General features: G+C 44.5%; 1 protein-coding gene across 1 annotated transcript; it reads left to right on the top strand.

Moving 5' to 3' along the window:
- The first annotated feature begins 1303 nt into the window (after positions 1-1303).
- kdm7aa (lysine (K)-specific demethylase 7Aa) lies at positions 1304-21057 on the top strand. Its single transcript, XM_046378953.1, has 18 exons — positions 1304-1455; positions 7947-8032; positions 8527-8644; positions 9377-9537; positions 11997-12138; positions 12611-12797; positions 13241-13403; positions 15087-15174; positions 15271-15377; positions 15625-15716; positions 15843-15929; positions 16036-16287; positions 16476-16600; positions 16824-16972; positions 17087-17181; positions 17614-17786; positions 17904-18262; positions 18471-21057. The coding sequence occupies exons 1-18, from the start codon at positions 1358-1360 to the stop codon at positions 18557-18559; spliced, it is 2571 nt and encodes an 856-aa protein (XP_046234909.1). The 5' UTR covers positions 1304-1357; the 3' UTR covers positions 18560-21057.
- Positions 21058-21060: the final 3 nt, after the last annotated feature.

The raw sequence follows: 21060 nt of genomic DNA, 5'->3' as shown, positions 1-21060 counted from the left end.
TGTGGTTTAATACTAGTGGTATTAAAGCACCATTAATGTTTTTCACATGGTTTTAAAGTGGCCTTATTGATCATAGGATTCATGTAAGAAGTAAAGGCCTTTCACCCACAGTGGCTCTAACTCACTGTAGAAACACTGTCCTCCACCTACACATCAGGTAATCAACTTCCAGCATGTGGCGGATCTGCACACCAGACATGAAGTTGCACTGCTCACACATGGTTGACAAGAGGGAAACCCTAATGTGAAGACATGATAATGATCTACCACAACCCAGTGCTGCAGGCTGCTATTATCACCCTGAGGACAAAAAGGATGTTTACGTCTTGCTGCAAGCTGAGAGCGGAAAAAAAAGAAAAGAATAATTCACACTGAGATCTGCACAAAAACTGGGTAAATCACATGTGTCCTGTGTGCAGTGAGTGCTCAGTCTCTGCATGCACCAAGCCTGCTCGCCTATGCAGAGCAGCACAGATGGGCGTGTTGGGGGATGGGTGCTGTCAGCTCGCAGATCAAGCTGTGGGTCGGTGGTCCCATTGCTATTCACCACACAAGCACGTAGGGCATGTCAGACACGTTCCACAGAGACATGCCAGGGGTGGATATTGTGTTTTGGTTTTTATGCAATTCTGCACTATCTGCCATATGCCGAGAATGTGAGCAGAGGAACTAGCTCTTCACCAAGGAGAGGTGTGAGAACAAACGGAAGATAAACTCTGCAAGCAACTGTGCAAATATTCTGCTGAGACAGCAGCTTTTGATTGTGTGACACAATTATATCATATCAACCTCGTTTATGGGTTACTGATAAGGCAGTGCTGATGCTGCACTTTTGGAAGTAGGAAGTGAAACACTTTTTTATAGGTGGTTTGACAACGTTTTATGTATTTTTATTGTCTTCGATAGCCTCATTATTACAGAATGGACGCATTTAAATGACGTTTTTTGTCATATTGGCATATTTTGTGGTGATTTGTGGTTCTAGACAACACATTAAGATCAGTTTCTTGGAGGATCCTCGTGAGTTTCTACTAATAAACTTGGATGAATTTATTAAATGACTACATCCACTGTAATTTATCAAAAATACCATTTTAAAGTCATCTTTAAATGTACCTCTTAATGCTAACTGAAAACAATACCGTTATGTCATTCCTTTGTTGGAAAAAGTTTGTGTCTATTGTTAGCGTGCCCACACAACCAGATGGAAATAAATAATTTGGAAACTGACGTCAAAGGTGGGATTGCCTAGAATGGAGTCTCGTGTACGCTCGGCTCTCCCCTTTCGGGTATTTCCGGACGGTGGGTTAAATCCCCGCCCCGCTTCATTCCTGCGTTGTTTGGGGACAGTAGGAAGATGGCGGCGGCCCCGCTGTACTGTGTCTGCCGGCAGCCCTACGATGTGAGCCGGTTTATGATCGAGTGCGACATCTGTAAAGATTGGTTTCACGGCAGGTATGTGGGTTATAATGTCTTTTAGGAGTACGGTCCATCAGAAGCGAGAAACACTCGTTGTTTGTTAAAGAAAGGCGACGGTTAATTGAGCGGTGTTGACTAGGAGCTAACTTAGCTTGCTAAAGCTAGCGGTGGGCGACGGGGGTTTTAAACCGTCTATTGACGCGACTTTGCAAAAGAAAGTGGGGTTTCGCTCTCTTATATGGCCTTGAATTTAGTTCATTGTTCTACCCGTGAGACTGAAAACATATGACATGAATCTGGTGTCTGTAATTGTGCTGATAATTAACGCTATAGACCCAAATGCAGCCTAAAGCGAACAGTTTTTATCTACTAATATGCGGATCTATTAGGATTGTCGAGTTGTGTCAGTCAGCCAGAGTGAATAAACGTTTGGCGGGGTCAACGTGACATGCAAACGCCGCATGTTTGCCAGCTCCTCGTACTCACTCAAACGATGAGTTTAATGTTGGTTTCACGGTGATTTAACAGATTTAAAGATAGTTAAACCAGTCGTTGTGTACAAAGATCGGAATCTGGCTCATCAAGTTAACCTAGGTTATTCAAGTTCATGGCAACCGCAGCCTCCCTTTTACATGTACTTTAACCTTAATTATGTAAGATGCATTTTATAAACAACTTCTGTGTTTGAGCACAGTCTTTGGCTTATTGTTATGTCTTGTTATATCGATTAGTTTGTATTTATACTTAAAATGTTCAAGCTGTGTTTATACCTTGGACTTTTTGTATTTTGGTGTGTTTTTAGTGGTTAACTTTATTAGAAAGCGTGTGGTGGAGAACAAGGAGCTTGTTATGGTCGGGCTTTTGATTGACAGCTCGAGAAATTTAAATCCCCCTTTAAAGCAGAGGAGGCACATGGCAGGGGACTCCTAGTGGTGGACAGGGGGATTATTTAAAGGCACCGGCGGACAGAATCATTTCACCGAAGGGATAATGGTTGTGTTTGTGGTATTTTCTAATTTCTTAACTGTTCTGTCCTCAGCAGTGATTGAAAATGGGCTTGTGGTGTTACAGACACTTTTCATGATTCATGGCTGACGGTAGCTGCCTGGGTTTCGAAAGCATAGTGGGAAATGTATTGTTGTGTAATAAAACTATTTCGTGTCTAGAATGTCAGGATTCAGTCATACATCCTCTAGTCCACACACCCCATATTGTCATGGACACCCTGCACGTGGGGGTCAAGATAATTCTATATTGTTTTGGGGTGACAAAGTGGCCTAGTTTATTGTACAGATTGTGTTATAATTGGATTATCAGGCCCAACCGTGCTATCACGTGCTGTAAAGCCTGCTGAGGTGACTGTGAGCAAGACAAGGAGCTCTTGTGTAGCTCACCTTGTGCTCTGATCCTGAGAGAAGGAAGATAACAAGGTTCCCCATAGGTATCAAGCGCATGTATTGCAACTGTTGTGTGTCAGACATATGTAACCAGCAAGTCCTGACCTGACTGTAGCTGTCACCTTTTAGCTATGTGACCCTAAGTCCATAGGCCGACTTGGACAAAAGTTACACATGCCCTGTTCTTTGAATCAGCCTGTGTGGGCGCATCTCCTTGGCAACTGTTTATGAATACAATAATCTGTTTTTGCTCGTGTTGAAATGACGGAAGCAGTTGCGTAACCGCATTAAGTGCCCTGCCAAAAAACTTGGCGGCCAGAATTTCTGGCGTAGCAGAGCCAAAAAAGACTGGCTGTGTGTCATGTGGCAGAAAGAAAAGGAACAAATGCTGGAGCTTCCCCCATTGATGACTAATACAAGTAGATACTCAGGCACACAGAGAGCAGAGCTCCAAAAACAGCCACATTTCCTGCCTCTTTCCCACGAGGCTGGCCAGAAGGAAAGGGATATTCTCTGGTTGTGGCTGATGGCACGTCGATGGAGTGGAAAGGATAGGAGCTCAGCCTCCTGGTGCCTGTTGTCAGTGTGTTAGCTGAGTTGTTGTTTGTGTGGAACACTTTGTCTGACTGTCTCGGTTTCTGGAGAGAGTCCTGTTTTCCATCACCTGTATCTTTCAGCATCACAGTACATAATGCAGCCTGGGACTCTGATGGACAGAGGACTTGGGCCTGGTAAACAGAGTGCTGTGTGGTTTATCTCTGTCACAGTTGTGATCTGTGACAAAATTTTGTGTTATTGGGGTTGCACCAATCCCAATAACTCAATTTTTTTTCTACTACAACTCTGATTTTGTTGGAAGTTGGAAGTCTTTGATTTTATTAGAAAATGCATAACAGCTGAAAATCTTAGAAGTCATTAAACCACCCGCCATTTCATAAGAAAATTTGGGGATTAGAGCAAGAATTTAGAGTTTTCTCCTATCCTCTCAGATCTTAACCTGGAGCCTGTGGTTTAGATTACGAATGTCAGCTTGGACTCTGTTGTTCACCATTTAGAGCCTCACCTAATTACAAGACCTGCTTCTGTAAATGGATTGTTTTTAGTGCTTCCAAGATGCCAATTTACATCAATACTGTGGATGCTGGTGTGTTGGAAATCCTCACTGGTTAAAGTCAGATCACAGCATTTGCCCCAGTGTCTGTGTCAGGCACTCCAGTCAGCCCGTTGTCTGGTTTAGATATGGGTAGTGGGGGTGATGACAGATCTGCAAGGCTCAATGGGGGACAGCGGGGATGATTGATGGACGCTCCAGCGAGCCAAGTTCAATGCACGATCCGTCACTGTCGCACAGAGTGTGAGCACACTAAAGAGAGATGGATAGCCTCTAAAGAGTGCTGTTTTAGTGTTTACGCTAAGTGGATGGATGGATGAGGGGAAGCATTTTTTTTAACCACTGTTGTCCGTGAAAGAGACATTTCAGATCGTGTTGTTTCAGATTGATGTCTTTTAACTTAATTGGTCAAAGTAAAGACCTCACAGCTCCTGTTAAAACATGTGTTTGCGTTCATTAGCAAGACCGTCTCAGAGGGCATGGAAACTGCGTTACTTCCAGCTCGATCAATGTTGATTAGAGCTCAACAGCCCTGTGTATTGATTTAAAGTCCAACTGAATTAGGATGTTAAAGATTTAGCACTTCTGCCTCAAAATTGAAAAAATAGTTCAGAAATGTCACTTTAGAACTTGTGTCCCACCTAATTTGGCAGTTGATTTGCTTTTCTCTTTGCCACATTGAATCCAAACCAGTGGATAACTGTTAAAACTGGCTACTATATAATACAGCTAAGTATTACTGTCATTTGAAGCTTTTCAAAACAAAGCTTGGGTTCAGAACGGTAATCTCATTATCGTTTATGATTTATTAATTTTCCTATTGACAGGCGTAGAAAGAGGATTGGATCGTCAAACCAGTCGGTCTAGATGAGTTCAGACTGATGTATTTCAACAACAGACAGCCACAAGACTGATGACTCTGTAGTTTTTACAGGGTCACTGTGGGACTTCAGACAACTATGCTGAAGACGTGTGAAAGCAGATCCTCAGTGCTTGTAGCCAGCTCAACCTGCTCTGAAAACAATTAAGTTGTTAAAACTCCACAGGGCTCCCATGATGCCCCATAAACAATAAAGTGATCCTCTTTTTTTTGTTTGCCAGCTGAATGCAAAGCTGTAACCACTGCAGGGATGTTGGGGCACTTTTATGCATAGCATGCTGAAATGACTTAACCAGTGAGGCCAAAATGACAGATCCCTATCCATCTGTCAGGGCTCAGTGGCGCTCGCTACCATCCAAGTCTGGCACTGTTTATGTAAGATCTGGCTGAATGCATTAGGAACATGGCTGGAGGAGTCAGGTGCTCCTCTGGGGTAGATAAAGATAGCCAGGTGTGTTTAACTGCCTTCATCTCCTCTCTATCTCTTACTACCCATCCATTAGGGATCTGCCAGTTCCCTAATGTAGGCGTGTCACTGCCCCATGCAGAGCAGTTATTTAGAGCTTAAAATAATGGCGATGCCCGCCTCCAGCCTTTGTGTTTCAGCACCGATCATGGAGGACAATGAACCCCTCACAGTGCATGGACTAATGAATAAGCCCTCTCAGTCACACAGGAAGGAGGCCCTTGATGAGAGGAAGTGGAGGGAGAGGGACTGTTGATGGCAAGGGTTTAGCCAAGTACACACATCTCCTCTCATTCAGGAAGGGATGTTTTGCTTGGTAATCTGCTGCAGTGGCGTCACAGAATAACCCAGTCTGAATAAAGCAAGGTTTTGTTTTTTTTTTATATCTGTATGCTCTGTCACCTCCTGTACGCTCTGTTGTTGTTCCACAACATATGATAACACTATCGCATCAAATATGAAGGTGACGCAAGTTCAGTTATCTGAGGTTCAAGAACTGTTTGCACACTCGCAAGCCTTGCGATGATGCAACACATGAAATACTTGGCTATCGTTCCCTTCCAGCTCAGTTTCCTCTCCCCTTTTTACAGTCTCTGTCTATTGCCCACACGGTTTAACAAGCCTGGGTGCCTTGTTAAGCATTAATCATTACAGGTGACACATAGGCTGAGTCAGGCCAGCGTTATGTGGCACAGTGCCCTGATTTCCTGCTGTGGCATTACATAAAGGAAAGTGAGATGAGGGCAACAAAAGTCACCTCGGCTGCACACACGCTGCTCTCACACGTCTCAATGAACCCGGCAGCAGAGACTGTGTGACTCACGCTCTCCCCCGGTGAACAGCCACATGTTTGAACCAAGATTCCTGATGCATGAGCTAGGCTTAATATTACAGCCAAGCTCTGCACAGTGTTATTGTTGATCATCCGCTTGCTCACGTGCAGGAGCAGGAACATTCCTTCAAGCTGTTTCCTTTAGATACTTTTAATTTGGGTGTTTTTCCTCTGGATGCTGAGGAAAAAAAATGTTAATCAAATATTGAATTTGAAATATTCAGTGACTGAGCAAAGTTAATAGTTTGTGAGTAAGACAGCTGGAGTGATTCAGGCAGCTGACTGCGTGTTATGACTTGTTCACCCAGCATGGTGGATACCTTGACACTTAAATATGCTTGTGTGCTTCACAAATGCGGTTGTCAGCAAGTAAATTTTTTGAAATGCAGCCAACAATAGCAGTATATGATAAACAGGGGAGAGGGAGCTACTGTTGACATCCTGTTAGTGCACCAGGGTGACTGGGGCCAACATTCACACGAGCTCACCACTTCCTGATGAGTTAATGGCCCTCAGCTTTATTTCCTTTACAGTTTCCTGCAATTTCTTGCAGATCAAAGCTGATAGCACGCTGTGATTAGCTCCATCCATCCTGCAGGCGTCTGCCTTTAAAAACAGAGGATACATCAGCAGCAGATCTCTCCTTTATACCCTATTTCACTATGCTAACTAGAGCTGCAATGAATGCTGGATTAATTGATTAGTCAATTGAAAGAAAATTGACAACTAAATTGATAATCAGCTCATTATTTTTGGTCATTTTTTTAAGCAAACCTGTCAAACATTTGCTGGATCCCATTTCTCAAATGCTGCTTTTTGTTGTAATTTGTGATAGTAAATGAAGAGTTTGTAGGTTTTGGTCTGTTGGTTTGATAAAAGAAGCAATTTGAACACACTCTGGGCTCTGCGATGAGCATTTTCACAGTTTTCTTCTTTAAAATAATTATACTGCCTTCAAACCTGGGAGAAGCCAGATTTGTACATTTTGAGTTTTTCTTTTATTTTGGCTTATCACACTAGCAGTAATTGACCATTCTGGAAGCTCTAAATGTGTTGTCTTAAAACAGAATTTCCCAACTACATGTTGTCCAACATCCCAAAAAAAGCCATCAGGTTGCCAGAAGAATACTAGAAACTCATAGTTAAGGTCAAGTGAGGACACACATGATTGTCTGCCGAAATCACTTTATGACACAGTACAGAGGTCCTTTGTGTGTGACCTCTGCACCACTAGTGCACATCATTTTGAAGCAAAAATGACCTGCGCACATGCTTGAATCACACAAACATGCAGCCTGCAGTTTTTTCCAGCTCTAAATAGCCATTGGTGTCTATTCAGGCTGAATGACAGCTCAGTTGCCGTTCAGCCCATGCTGCTCTGGTATGTAACAGAGGAATGCATGTGTGGTGGTGCATGTGGTTCGGGGGTAGCATCAGCTCTGTTGCAGATTCATGAGAGGAGAACGCAAGACTGCAGGAAACCTCGCTATTTCTGCATGCAGTTGCTGCTCAGCCAAGGTTTTGACCTTATACTGCATTCATGTAAAGGCAGCAGAATGGGAAGACCAGAAAAAACCTCTCGTGTTCTTGCTGTGTTCATGCTTATTCCGAGATTTTCATCTGCACTGCTAGATGTGTAGTCAAAGCATTTAAATAGCCCAAGTAAGATACTTTTTAAGTTGATTACGAGTACCAAAATAATTGTGTATAGCACCTTTAAATGCAGCTAAGTTGATTGCATTCGTGTTCATATTGGATTCTTTCCTGATCCTAAAATCATGTTTAAATATGCTGGAAGGAGTTGAGAACTTGTTGTCACTCTGCCTCTCGTCCATCTCCAGCTGTGTGCAGGTAGAAGAGCATCATGCTGTGGATATCGATGTCTACCACTGTCCCAACTGTGATGTTGTACAAGGACCCTCCCTGAGTGAGTACCGCCATTTGTCTTGAGTGGCACCAACCCCCGACTCCACCAGGCCTAAAATGTATCTCACTCATCAAACATTGTCCTCTGATTCTCTGCCTTACATTTACATGTCTAACCTTTTTTCCCATTCAGTTTTTTCCCACCCACCCCTGCCTCTATATGTCAGACCACTCCCAGGGGAAAAGGGTCACTCTGCATTGTTACTCAAGTCTGATTTTTTTTTCTCTTTTAAGAGGGGGATGGGTCAACTTTGCAGAGCCTAGAGGGCAGACATTAACTGGCTAATTGAATGGTGTTGTAAGCCCTCCAGTATGATTGGACAAGCCCCTTCATCTCCACCTCTTTGCACAGGGGGCTGAGTAGTGAATCAGTGTCCTTACAAAGAGTTGTGGCGATGTGCATAATTCGCCACGTTTTTGGGAGAACAAGTTTCAAGAGGGATATGATTAGAACGAAACAAGTCCGTGAGCCTCTGATGTCTTTGTTTGTTGCAGTGAAAAAGCGCAACAACTGGCACAGGCATGACTACACGGAGCCAGATGATGGATCAAAGCCGGTGCAGGCTGGGACTCCAGTATTTATCAAGGAGCTCCAGAACAGGACCTTTGCCAGGTAGATAACAGTTTTTACATGTGCGCGTGTACAGTATATTTACAAACTGCTTATAAAACCGCCAATTGTCAGTTCAGCTTCATATCTGTTTAAGCTGATAAAGAGTTCCTCATGAAGTTCAGTTTCATACTTGAAACAAGAGGTCAATTGCAATCCCAGTTGAGATGCCGACAGTGTTGAGCATCAAAATAAACCCACTTACAGCACGATCGCAGTAACGGAGAGATGTACCATAAATGATCAGGCCTCATTGTGATTTAATTATATTCTCCACAGTAACTATGTTGACGTTCTTTCATTTTGTTTGTTATATAGGATAACAACAGGCTATTTGTGGACTCCTGCCCCTCTTTAATTTGCTGTGAGGAGAGCAGTGATTGTGGTGATGGTTTTTGCTAGATTTGTGTTTAGTAAAAAGCAGCAGCCTTTCTTCAACTTGCTTAATGTTGCCGTTACTTTCAGCAGTCTCCACCAACATCTAGCAGCTGATAGTCCTCGTGGCTTTCACATCCTGTCTTTGTAGATGCTGTAGCCCAAATTTGTGGTTTAATTTTCGATAAGCCTGTTGTTTTTAAATATGTTGGCTCAGAAGTAACCCCGTAATTCTTTTAACATAAACTCATAAATCCTTCTTAGGTCTTCGGTAAAATATTTAATGGGTCCTGACTCTGAGGCTATGTTAATCAAACGTCAATAGGTCACATTCACTGATCTTATTGTGGTCTGTTTCAGTGGTGAGGAAATTCTGAGGCGGATGAAGGGCGAGCAGGTGACACAGAGATACCTGGAGAGACACGGCTTCAACTACCCCATAGGGGTCACAGAGATGGAGGGCCTGGGACTCAGACTACCAGCCCCCACCTTCTCCGTCAGAGATGTGGAGCAGTATGTGGGTAAGGACACTTAATAATGAACAGGCTTTATTTTGTTCTGTAAAACAGTTGCCATCAGCTGTATCAAATTTACAATAACACATTAGTGTTTATCCTTTGGGAAGGATGTGGGCTCTGTGATTGGAACACATTGTGGCCTCAGTCTCCTTAAAAGCTTATGAAATCACCCAACACCAGGCAGCTAAGTGGCCATTGCTGAGCAGGCGCCATCTGTGTGTCAATATGAACAGGTTTCCAGGTTCATGGGGTTTTAACCCACTTATCAGGCATCAGGCAATGGCTGAATGAGTTCTAAATGAGTGACGTCTAAGCTTTCACTAGCCTCTCTATGACCACAGCACTTCCTCATTGAAACGGCCTGCCACTTCCCAGCTCCTATTACAAGCCCATTACCAAGCCCACCGGTGTTTTTATCATTAAGTTCAGATTACAGACTCCCTCTCTCACTTTATCTCTGTCTCTCCCATGCCCTATTGAGCATTGAGCCAAGGCACAGGTGTTGTGACCGGGGATTGAGTGTCAGGTTACGCTTCTTGCAGTTGGAAGACAATGAGACAACAGGAGTGAACGCTGATGTCTTCTGCGTCTCACTTGGGTTTAAGCGGTTGTTTAGCCAACTTTGAGTGTGACCAGTGATTGGGCCCAGTGGTGGTAGAGCATGGATGAATGGATGCCAGCCATCAATACAGCTTTAACTAAACACTGATATGATGGAGACACTGAAGAAAATATAAATCTATCTCTGAACCACCTCCATGGTGTATAGTGTGAGTCACTGTGTTGTGCAGGTGCCTACATGTGTAGACACATTGCTTTTAACATGCAGCACACCAGGAACAGTACATGGATACTTAAGATCAGACTTGACATACTGTGAATTGACAGTCAGAATGACAGATCAATATCAGTCAGGGACCTTTGTAGCATACCTTCTGTCGCAACTCATATTTTCTGTCTGTCAAAATTTTACTTTACAGCTTGCATAGCTGTGTCAACTTATGTCTTTTAAGGGTATATTTGTGATCCTTCAGAGGTCTACGCTCTGCTTGGAATGATCGAATGTTTCCTCAGGCCAAAATCAATATTTAAATCCAGCATTTCCGCCGTTTGCAACAGCCGCTGGCTCGGCCTGTGGAGCTGACATCCAGTGAAGAAGATCAGAATCTTTCTGTAGAAATACTGGATTTAAATGCTGGTTTGACCCCAGACAGACACTTCATCATGCCCACTTCTGTGGGATCATAAAAGCACCTTTGAAGAAGCTGATGCATAATAACATTTTGAAATTTCCCATAAGGTGTGTGTATGTGGAAGGACTGCAGAGGAACTGAAGACAGGTCCCAGATGGGGCTATGATGTAACATTAAATTGTATACCATACAAAAATAATAAAATAAATTATGTGTTTGTATTAATAGTTAAGAGCTTGTGGATCTGAACAGGGCAGCCGAGATGTAGTGCAGGCGTCATTGTTACTATTAAAGCTTGGTGAATAAATTCATCATCAAGATTGTTTATTCTTAAACTAATTTAATGCAGTAAGAAGAGAGTTTCTGAGGACTAAGACATTAATTTAGTATTTACCTTAATTACTGAAAATATTTGTCTTTAACATGACGCTGTGTTGGATTTTAGACCTTGTGAAGGGTTTCTTGCTGTTGGGTTTGTGAAGCTGGTGTCTGAGCTGGGCGTTGTGTGCTTTCCTGGCAGCTTCCTCTCTCACGGCGTGACTGGCTGCCTTTACTCCAGCTGTTCTCTGTCATCAGACGCTGGCCAGCTGGGCCTTCAGAGGTGTTTGGAGTGCAAGTGCATGTTTGTGCATGTGTGCGAGGGGGAGAGCAGAAGAACACGCAAAGGGGTAATAAAAAAGGGTGGGTGGGAGGGGTGTGGGGGAAATACAACAGCCAGCTGTCTTGCTGCACACACTGCACCCCGATCCTACTTCCGGCCCCATGTGTCACTCGAGTGTGATTTGTAGCGTCCCAACTGTTGGCTGTGTATTCTCTGCTTTGACTTCTTTTTTCTTGTCCTTTCTGAGCATCTGTTTTCTGTCTCCTACGCCCAAACACACCACACGATGTGCACTCCTTTCTCACATCTATACTCATATTTGCCTCCAAGTTCGACATCTCCCACGCACACATAGGCGTTAAAAGCAGCAGCCCTCTCACCTCCACCCACTTGCCCTCCTCAGGGACTAGTGGTCTGGACAGATTGACAGATTGTCTCACTTGCCCCCCCCAGCTCTTCCCCACACTGCCATACTGGTGCCAGTTTCCTTCAGGGCTTGATCTCTAAAAGCACATGGAGATGCCAGCAGGCCGCTGACCCCAGTGAACCCCACGCCCACTCAGCAGCCAATTAAAAAGTTGGAAGATATTTCTCATTCAGGAGTCCCTCACTGCAGAACTGCTCTACCCGATATTGTATGGCCTAAGCAGTACTTATCTCCCATCTAGGTGGAGACAAAGTCATCGATGTGATAGATGTGGCGCGGCAGGCGGACAGCAAGATGAAGCTCAGTGAGTTTGTCAAGTATTTCACCGCTCCGCATCGACCCAAGGTCCTCAACCTCATCAGCCTGGAGTTCTCTGACACTAAGTAAGCTGTGTTCCCGTCTGTTTGCTCTGTTGGTGAAAGGAAGAGCCCCAGGAAGCACAGATTCCTAATTAACACTGTCAATACAAATCAGTTACGTCCTTGTGTAAAACAGCATTGGCCGATGTGTGTGTAACATTGTTAGCACTTCAAGTCAGCAATTTTATTAAAGCTTTCAATTGTGCCATGTGACCTCAAGTAATTTTTCTTTATGAAACTGCTGTTTCCAAAGTCAAGAATGAACTTTAACACTGTTATCACATTCTGTTCAGGATTTGTACAATTACTGTGGTTAAAATGCAAACTTGCAGTTGCAGTTCCATACAAAAAAAATCCATTTCTGGCTGCTTTTAGTCTGTGAAACATTACTGATTTTGATTGATGCTGAAATATTAAACTCTCTGTCATAGTAATGACTCATTAAACTAACCCCCCTTTTGTTTGGCTTTTTGCCTCACTCCAATCACCCATTCAGGATGTCAGAGTTGGTGGAGGTGCCTGACGTGGCTCAGAAGATGTCTTGGGTAGAGAACTACTGGCCAGACGACTCCTTCTTCCCCAAGCCCTTTGTCCAGAAGTACTGCCTTATGGGTGTCAAGGACAGTTACACAGATTTCCACATAGACTTCGGGGGCACCTCGGTCTGGTACCATGTTCTCTGGGTAAGTGTGTGCATGACGGAGAGCTGAATGTGTTTAGAAATTAGGCAAGCACTCTCAGTGACACATATCCAGCTCAGACTGACTACTCATTTGTTGTTTAATCTAACCCCAAGCTGCCCTTTCATTTGTCAAGCTCAGTGATTTTTAGTGTGCTTGTTTATACTAAGGTATTTAGGGCAGGCAGTCATGGCTGATTGGCTACCACTTGCTGAAAGGTCACCCTGTTCCTCACATCACATCTATTCATCAAGCAGCTGCGGGGGCAGCACTGCTGTGCCCATCTGATGATCTCATTCCCTCTCTCAAAAACCAAAGGGAGTTTAATTTCTAGGTGTTTGTGGGTGTTTAGAACAGCAGCATCACCACAGCTGCCTGGCTCAAACACACATCTCAGAGTGCTGACATGTAACTTTCTCTATGATCTCTCTTCTTCTGCATCGCAGGGCGAGAAGGTCTTCTACCTGATCAAGCCCACTCCCGCCAACCTTGCACTATATGAGGCATGGAGCTCCTCGCCCAATCAGAGTGAAGTGTTCTTTGGAGACAAAGTGGACAAGTGTTACAAGTGTGTCGTACCCCAAGGAACCACGCTGCTCATCCCTACAGGTCTGTGGTTATGTGTACGCTTGTGTCAACTTTCTATTGATCGTCACAGGCAAAGGGCTTCTCGTGCTGCCTTTTAGGGTCCTTTTGCCACTGTAGTTTGGTTCATTTGGTCCTGATTCTGGTCTGGTTTGTGTTCATGCTGGCTGAAAACATGAAGTCACAGCAGACTGATGTGTTTTAACCTATTGACAAAGTGGTCCTTGTCCTTCAAACAGAGTTCAGACCAGCTTAGCACTGTGCCAGAATGTTCCACCCAGTTTCCTGGTCTGACGTGCTTGAGTTTATTAAATGTAGCATCAAGATATTAAAACCACTCGAACCAAAATTTTGCAGCTCTGCATGTTCAAGTGGATGTCATTCAAGACTTAAATAAGACCAGTGTCAGGGCTGTGGCGTGGACGAAATCCTAACTGGAAAGTGGCCACGAAATACAAATGCATACACTGAATATTATAAGATTGTTTCCTGAACATTTCTGCTGCCTGATGGGAGTCCAACGTCCTGAACGTCAACACGTGGAGCCCATAAACACCCGTGACCACCGCAGAGTCATTTGACCTGTGAATGAATGCCAGTTGTACTGTTTCCCACTCAAGACAAAAGCCAGATGCTGGTGGGGCTTTTTCTCGTCCAGCGTGAAAGGTGTATTGGAGTCTTGGTTGATCACCGCTGACCTGTTGTCTGGATTTGTTTGTGTTTTCACATGCATTCAAACGTTAAAATAATCATGCTTCCCATGGCTCCTGCCAGGAAAATACAGGCCTCTTGTAGGTCCTCTGTCATTGCCAAGGGAAAATAACAGAGAGAATTTCTTCCTGAGCAACAACCCAAACAGTTCTTAATGATCATGATTACAATGGAAAAATGATGAAAAAGAGTATTATTATGTAATATGATGAAAGTTGCAATGATGGATCACAGCTTTCCCCTGCACATGACTTTGCAATCTTACATTACTTTAACTAGCACTTCTGTTGTTTTTAATTAAAAGTTTTGTCAAGAGGGTAAAAAGATGTTTGTGTTTCGTGTCACTAGCTGAACACAACATGCTTTCTTTCGCTGAAGTGAAGCTAATGTCTGCAGTCGTGCCACTGCCCATCCATCAGTTTCTCAATAGACTTTTTTAAAACCGTTGGAGTTCCTTTGCTCTCCCCGTGCAGCTCAGTTCAGCCCGTCAACTGCTGGACGTCCTCAATCAGTCTTGTAGCAATGCTTTCTCAGCAGGCCGAAGCAGCGTTGTAAAGGAGAGCTTTTGGCAGAGAGGGTGTGGAGAGGTGGGAATTAAGTGGGGGGTCAGAGAGCACAGTAGGTCAGTCAACCGGTGCATTATCAGGCCTGTCCATCAGACTTACGCCAACCCCCTCGCTCTCTGCTTTCTCTCACTTTACGATGTATAAAGACCACTGTTTATCTGCTGAGACTCATGTCAGTTTATCTTTTTAAAGTTTGACAGTTGGGGGTTTGAGAAGTTTGTTTTTGTTTGAACACATCTTGGGGGGGGGGGGGGGGTTCTGCAAAGACAAACCTACAAGTGCTATAAAAATCTATTTATGCAGATCAGTTGTGTTTGAAGTGCTTAGTATTGTAGTATCAATTTAGATGTTCTCCCTTGAAGTATGTTACTGTTGCAAGTCAGCCTGTGGGCAAGTTGAGTAAACCTCAGTGCTCTGACGCCCCCTGCAGGCTGGATCCACGCCGTTCTCACCTCTCAGGATTGCATGGCGTTCGGAGGGAACTTCCTTCACAACCTCAATATTGGCATGCAGCTCAGGTAAAGAGTTTAGTTTAGAGGCCAAGCTGCTCCCATGTTTCATACTTTATCGCTAAGTTTTTTGGGGTTTTTTGTAATCCATCTGCTTGTTTGTAGGTGTTATGAAATGGAGCGCCGTCTGAAAACCCCAGACCTCTTTAAGTTTCCGTACTTTGAGGCCATCTGTTGGTATGTGGCCAAGAACCTCTTGGAGACACTAAAAGGTGAGAGTCAAATGTTAATGTGAACTAAGCACAGAGATGAAAACAGACAAGTGACATGTTTTATATATCAGATGTAATATTCCAGCTTCGGTCTCTGTCTGTCATCTCAGTTACCGTGTTAAATGATTTCCATCTCCTTTGAACAATCTTGTTAATATTCATTTAGCTCTAAGTTTTCTCTCTGTGATTTTTTTTTCTATTTTTACAGTTTTACTCTTGTGTTTTGTTTTGTTTTTATCCTCCTCAGAGCTACGAGAGGACAGCTGTCCTCCACCAACCTACCTGGTGGAGGGAGTCAAGGCTTTAATCAGTGCACTGAGGACGTGGTTGAAACGAGAGGTGAGAGTCGACCGCCGTGTTCGCACCTGCCTGAATATCTACAGTCCAGATGGTCGTTGCCACACAGCTGTGTGTGTGTGCGCGCGTCAGACTTCTTTCTGTTCACTGTGGATTGTGGATTTGCAGGTGACTGAGCCCACCAGTGAGGTACCAGACCATATCAGGCCCAACCATCTCATTAAAGAGCTGACTAAGGAAATCCGCTACCTGGAGGTAAGAGGGGGCCCGGGAGGGGGTTGGTTCTCGTGCTTACAGTTACGTTTTCTTGCAGACAACTCGTGAACTTGAATTACTAACTGAATTACATGTACATCAACAGGAGGAACCAGTCAGTGGTAGCAAGCCAGTGAAATCTCAGGGAAGTGGGTGTGGACTAACATCTGGATCAAACGGCTGCCCTGCCACTCGCTCCACACTGGAGAGGCTGTGCCAGGCCCGGCGGGCGAGAAGGGCGGCCAGGCGGCTGAGGGAGCAGCAGCGGCAGGCCCCCAAAGTGCCCTCAAACCTGGACATCTTAGAGCGGCACACCAGGGAGGTGCTGAGGAGGCTGGAGGTGGGACCCCTGGAGGAGGTGAGCATCAAGGAGCGGTCAGTGTTTACTGACAGTCATAACAAACAAGGCACATCACAAAATCTGCTTTTGCACAAAATGCAGCTTTATAGTTTTTATAGCTCAGTGTTGCTCCTTTCTAAGTGTGTCCATGTGGACCTAAAGATGTGATAGATCACGATTATTGACTGATGGTCTGTGCTACTTAGGATGCGGCGTTCTGTGCCAAGGTTCATGGGAAGCTCAACAAAGTGTCAACTGCATCCGCTGCTGCTGCAGAGTCTTCAGATGACAACCACCTGCGGCTACTGCTGGTCAACGGCAGGATTATCAGGTGGGAGTCACTTCGCTTTGGTCAACACAGACATGTTTGTGCTTCTTCTTAATTAAGGCTTCATCATCATCATAGCAAAATCTAAATGAGAAAAGAAACCAGTGTCGTAAAGATACAACAAGAACAGCTCACAGTTCTCCACTTCTTCAGTCAAGATGATCTGCATTTTATGGTGAAATTACATTTTGTTTCATCATTTAAACATGAATCTTTGTGTGCACAGAGATATGAGGAGGTCAGGCAGCAGCCCGTTAAAGACGGCGGGTGAACGATCACCTGTTGGCCCACCAAAGAATTGTGTGGATGTGAAGTCGGAGAGGACACACGACGGCGAAGAGCAGCACAGCACAGTCGAGAAGCCCAAACTCCTCAGTGAGTCACCAGTGACTGCTGTCATTCTGAAACCCACACTTTAGCAGAAGAACAAAAATTACATGTGTTCATCTTCAACACTTTAAACTCAAGATGTGTTCCTGTGTCCTCCAGGCGGTCTGGAGAGGGTGAAGACTGAACTCAGGGAAGAAGTCTCAGGACACTCCAGCGTGTCAGACATGGAGTCAGACAGCGACTCTCCCACAGAGGTACGAACCGCAGGATCGTACGTCACACTTTGTGAAAGACAGAAAACCAGAGACGCCACTGAGCGATCGAACAGCATCAGCTCTGTTTAAAGAACATTCATTTGGAATTGAAAAAGTTATTGAAATAGATTAGAAGCCTGAAGAGAAATGAAAAAGGGAGGGGAAAGAAATACTTGTTGACGTGCATTTATTGTTGTCTGTTGCATGAATGAACTCATTCTGATTTGGTTTATATTAGATGACGTTGTGTTAAATTATTAAGCGCTAACTGAAACCTGCACAGCAAAAACATACAGCACATTTAAGCATCATCTGGAAAGTAAAGTTTTATGTTAGTTCCCAGAATTCCAGATGCAACAGGCTTCAACAGGCAAATGGCTCTTCTGCGTCTTCACTGACTTTCTCATTTTAAATTCGCTTTGCCCGATGTAGCATAAAGCGTCGCCGTTGTCCTCTTCTGACGAGGATTCAGAGAGCTCCCAGGAGGACGAGGAGGACGAGGACGAGGAGGAGAGGGGCTCTTCTCAGCAGAAAGGCTCAGGGCACACCATAGAGCTGGACCAGTCTGGCCAGAAACTCAGGCACAAACACAAACCACTCAAACGGTGAGAAACAAGTGAAAAGGTGTTGAATTGGTGCCATCGGAGCATCCTTCAAAGCCCAAACGTGTTAGTTTTTGCGCACTGAGAGGCTGAAAGCAAAATCCCGTCTGCTTCCCACAGAGAACGTCCTACCTCACCCAGCACAGAAGAGGCCATTCAGGGGATGCTGTCTATGGCCGGTCTGCTGTGCTCCTCCAAGCCGGAGAAAGTGGCCTCGTCCCAGGAGCCGTGGTGGTCGCCGCTGGAGCAGAGGGAGGTGGTGCAGCACCAACTGCAGGGGGACAAGAGCCCGATCGACAGCCAGGGCAACAGCAGCGAGGCCTGGGACAATCAGGGGCTCCCCAGCCCTCTCAGCCGGAGCCACGGCAGCAGCCCAGAGACGGACTACCAGTACTGTGACCCCTCAATGTCTCCACTGCTGCACCCCTCCAAGAGACACGCCCCCAACCCCCCTCCTATCAGCAATCAGGCCACGAAAGGTTTGGAAATCTGATGCTTGTTTTCACTTCTGTCCACAACATTTTTATCCCAATTCTGATTAACATTTTAAGCAAAAAAATGAAGACACAAAGTATGGGACAGTTTCTGGACCAGTGATTTAAATAAGAAAATACATTCCCTGTTAATGCTGCTCTCTTCTCACTGATCGGTGCCGTTAACATGAACGTTTTTGTTCCTTTTTTACAGGCAAGCGGCCCAAAAAAGGAATGGCCACCGCCAAGCAGAGACTGGGGAAGATCCTGAAACTCAACAGACACAGTCGCGTCTTTGTCTAACACTCCAAATCTTTAAAGACAAAATCATACATGGGGATGTATTCTTGAAGAGAAGGAAGAAAAAACAAACATTTGTGTATTTGATACCAGACACTTTGTGCTGTCGAAATGGTGGTGGTGGGGGGGCATCGCCGCCCGGAGGCGTCCACAACTGAACGAATCCTGACACGTAAAACACGCTCACTGTGCATGCTGAGGAGACAGGGTATCGGATTCGAAATGAGCAAGTGCACGACTTCACTACAAGCACACGTGAAACGAAGCAGAAAAGGCGAGCATGTCATGAAATGTTCTGCTGCGGGGAAAGGTGGACTGAAGCTCCTGCGGGCATCTGGAGGTCTACCAAACAAACAAACAAACAACCGAAATGCCCGCCTTGCCGGGAAGCAGCAATCCTGCTGCCTACTGCTTCTGATGCCAAGATCATCTGCATCACATTTACCAATACTTCCTGATGAGTGCACCCCCCCCCCCTGCCCGTCCCCATGACCTTTACTTCCTTCACGGCTGTCTGCGACAAACTGAACAGGAGGGAGGAGCAGATGAAACGGAGCTGAATCTCCAGCAGGGTCTTTTATTTTCCCTCTGGCCCCTGAGAGCAGGGAAACGAGGTGCTACGGAGGAGAACTGAAATTTCAAAATGGTGCTTATTGTTTGTACTTTTCTCCACTCATGCTCGTCCCTTCAAAAACCCTCACCTCCCGCCCCGATTGTCCCCGTTTGTATCTCAATCACACCAGCAATAAGAACTGAGGAGAGGAGCGAGTGAGAGGCAGCTCTTTGGGTGCATTCGTCCCTCCCACATTCTTCCATTTGAAAAGTCGAAATCGGTGCAGGACAGACTCAGACAAAATAAAGCCTCAGATCTGCACTGTGGTGTTTGACGATTAGAGGGGAGGCGCTCAAAGTGCTGCCTCTCTGAATTTGTTTAAAATAGGAATTACGAGTCATTCACTCGGGATGGCAAAGGACTTGCGTGATATCCTGATTAATTTATTTCTCGTTTTATCTGTGACGTTGATTTTTTTTTTTTATTGTGTTATTTTTATGGATTCTGAATGATGTATTTATTAATTGAAAGAGATGATTTTATTATATTTGGACCCTAAAAACCTCAGCTATTCTGAGGGTTTTTTTTTTCCTTGATAGGGGGTATTTCTTTTTTGTTTTTTTAACACATACTTTTTGTAAATGTGGATGTTTTCCAGAGTTCATGTGATCATCATCTGTTGAGTAGCAATTTACCTACGAATCTTTAATTACCTTCTATTCTGTCACGACTCTTTTCCTCGTCATCACCCGGTCGAGTAGATCCTGTGTTGATTCTTGTCTGGTTTCCTCTTCTCCCTGTAGCCAGAGGTGTTGGGCTATGTGCTAATAGAAACTAGGTTAGGTTCAGAGACGTCAACTTCCGTATGTACACCTGAGCTTTTTCAACTAGTGCCACTTCTCATATAGCAAAAAAAAAAAAAAAGTATTCTGAGCCACTGTTGTTGATCCAAAGTAGTTGATGCATTCAGAAGTGAACATTTGAGGAACTTCAGTGAAATGAGCGAGTGTTCTTTTATAAAAAAAAAAATCTAGTACAGTGCTGACGTGTGTTTTTGCTCGAGGTGCGCAGTTCTTCACTCAGGGAATGATGCCATGGACATAACCTTCGATTAACCACCAGCTGCGATCATGGATGCAGACCGGACGCTCTCAGCACTCACTCAAGACTTTAAAAGATTTGTCTCCTGCTTTGGAGTCGCTGAGGTTTGTTTGTTTTTCATTGCTCAAGAAATAATTTCCTGGTTGTGGTTTTTCACCTTCTAATGACAAGCTGTGCTTTCACCGGCCAGTCATTGCACCTTCTGGGATCACCTTTACAACTTCTGTCACATGAATTTGGGATTAACCTCCCACAGCTTCTGAACACGTCCTCAGCTCGGCATTGCACAGGAAAAAAACAAAACAAAACCCCACCCGTTTAAGTTGACTAATTTCACATCACATGAAGTGACACCCAGGCTAACTGTTGCCACGTAGCTTTAAGAGCACTCTTTGAACAGTGTGAAGGCTTCGCTCAGGTTCGACTCGTAGCGCACGTGACCTGCGAGTGCCCTGACGAGGTGTTTCACATGATCCCAACACAAAGAAACCAACCTGTAAAATTGGCATTAATCACGTTTCCAGACAGATTTTCTCCCTTTTCTTACACTACATTTTAACCTCTAACTCTTTGCATGTTAAGTCATTGAAAACACGCGAGCTGGCCCGCAGGCAGGGTTTGTTATAAGCTGTAGTCTTCACCGTACAGGATCTGTCCCTTTTTGCTTTTACATGCAGCTCCCTTGGCATTTGTGTTATGTGCGTTGGTTCTTGCAATAGTTTTCTCCCGATTTAAATGGCTTATGATTTAAAATATACAAACACTGGCTAACTGTGACACTGTTGATGCGTTGCATTTTGTTTCTGCATTTCAAGAATTGCGTGTAAATAAAACTAATGAAATAACATAC

Source organism: Scatophagus argus, chromosome 22, assembly GCF_020382885.2.
Source record: "Scatophagus argus isolate fScaArg1 chromosome 22, fScaArg1.pri, whole genome shotgun sequence".
Lineage (NCBI taxonomy): Eukaryota > Metazoa > Chordata > Actinopteri > Scatophagidae > Scatophagus > Scatophagus argus.
The sequence above is the reverse complement of the archived record's forward strand: the minus strand, read 5'-3'. Positions and strand labels throughout refer to the sequence as shown.

Excerpts from the sequence above, each read along its gene's own strand:
- kdm7aa (XM_046378953.1), top strand. The coding sequence starts at position 1,358 with ATGGCGGCGGCCCCGCTGTACTGTGTCTGCCGGCAGCCCTACGATGTG. Across the intron at positions 15,717-15,842 it reads GGACGTGGTTGAAACGAGAG|GTGACTGAGCCCACCAGTGA; the intron begins GTGAGAGTCGAC and ends GTGGATTTGCAG. Across the intron at positions 16,601-16,823 it reads GTCAACGGCAGGATTATCAG|AGATATGAGGAGGTCAGGCA; the intron begins GTGGGAGTCACT and ends TTGTGTGCACAG.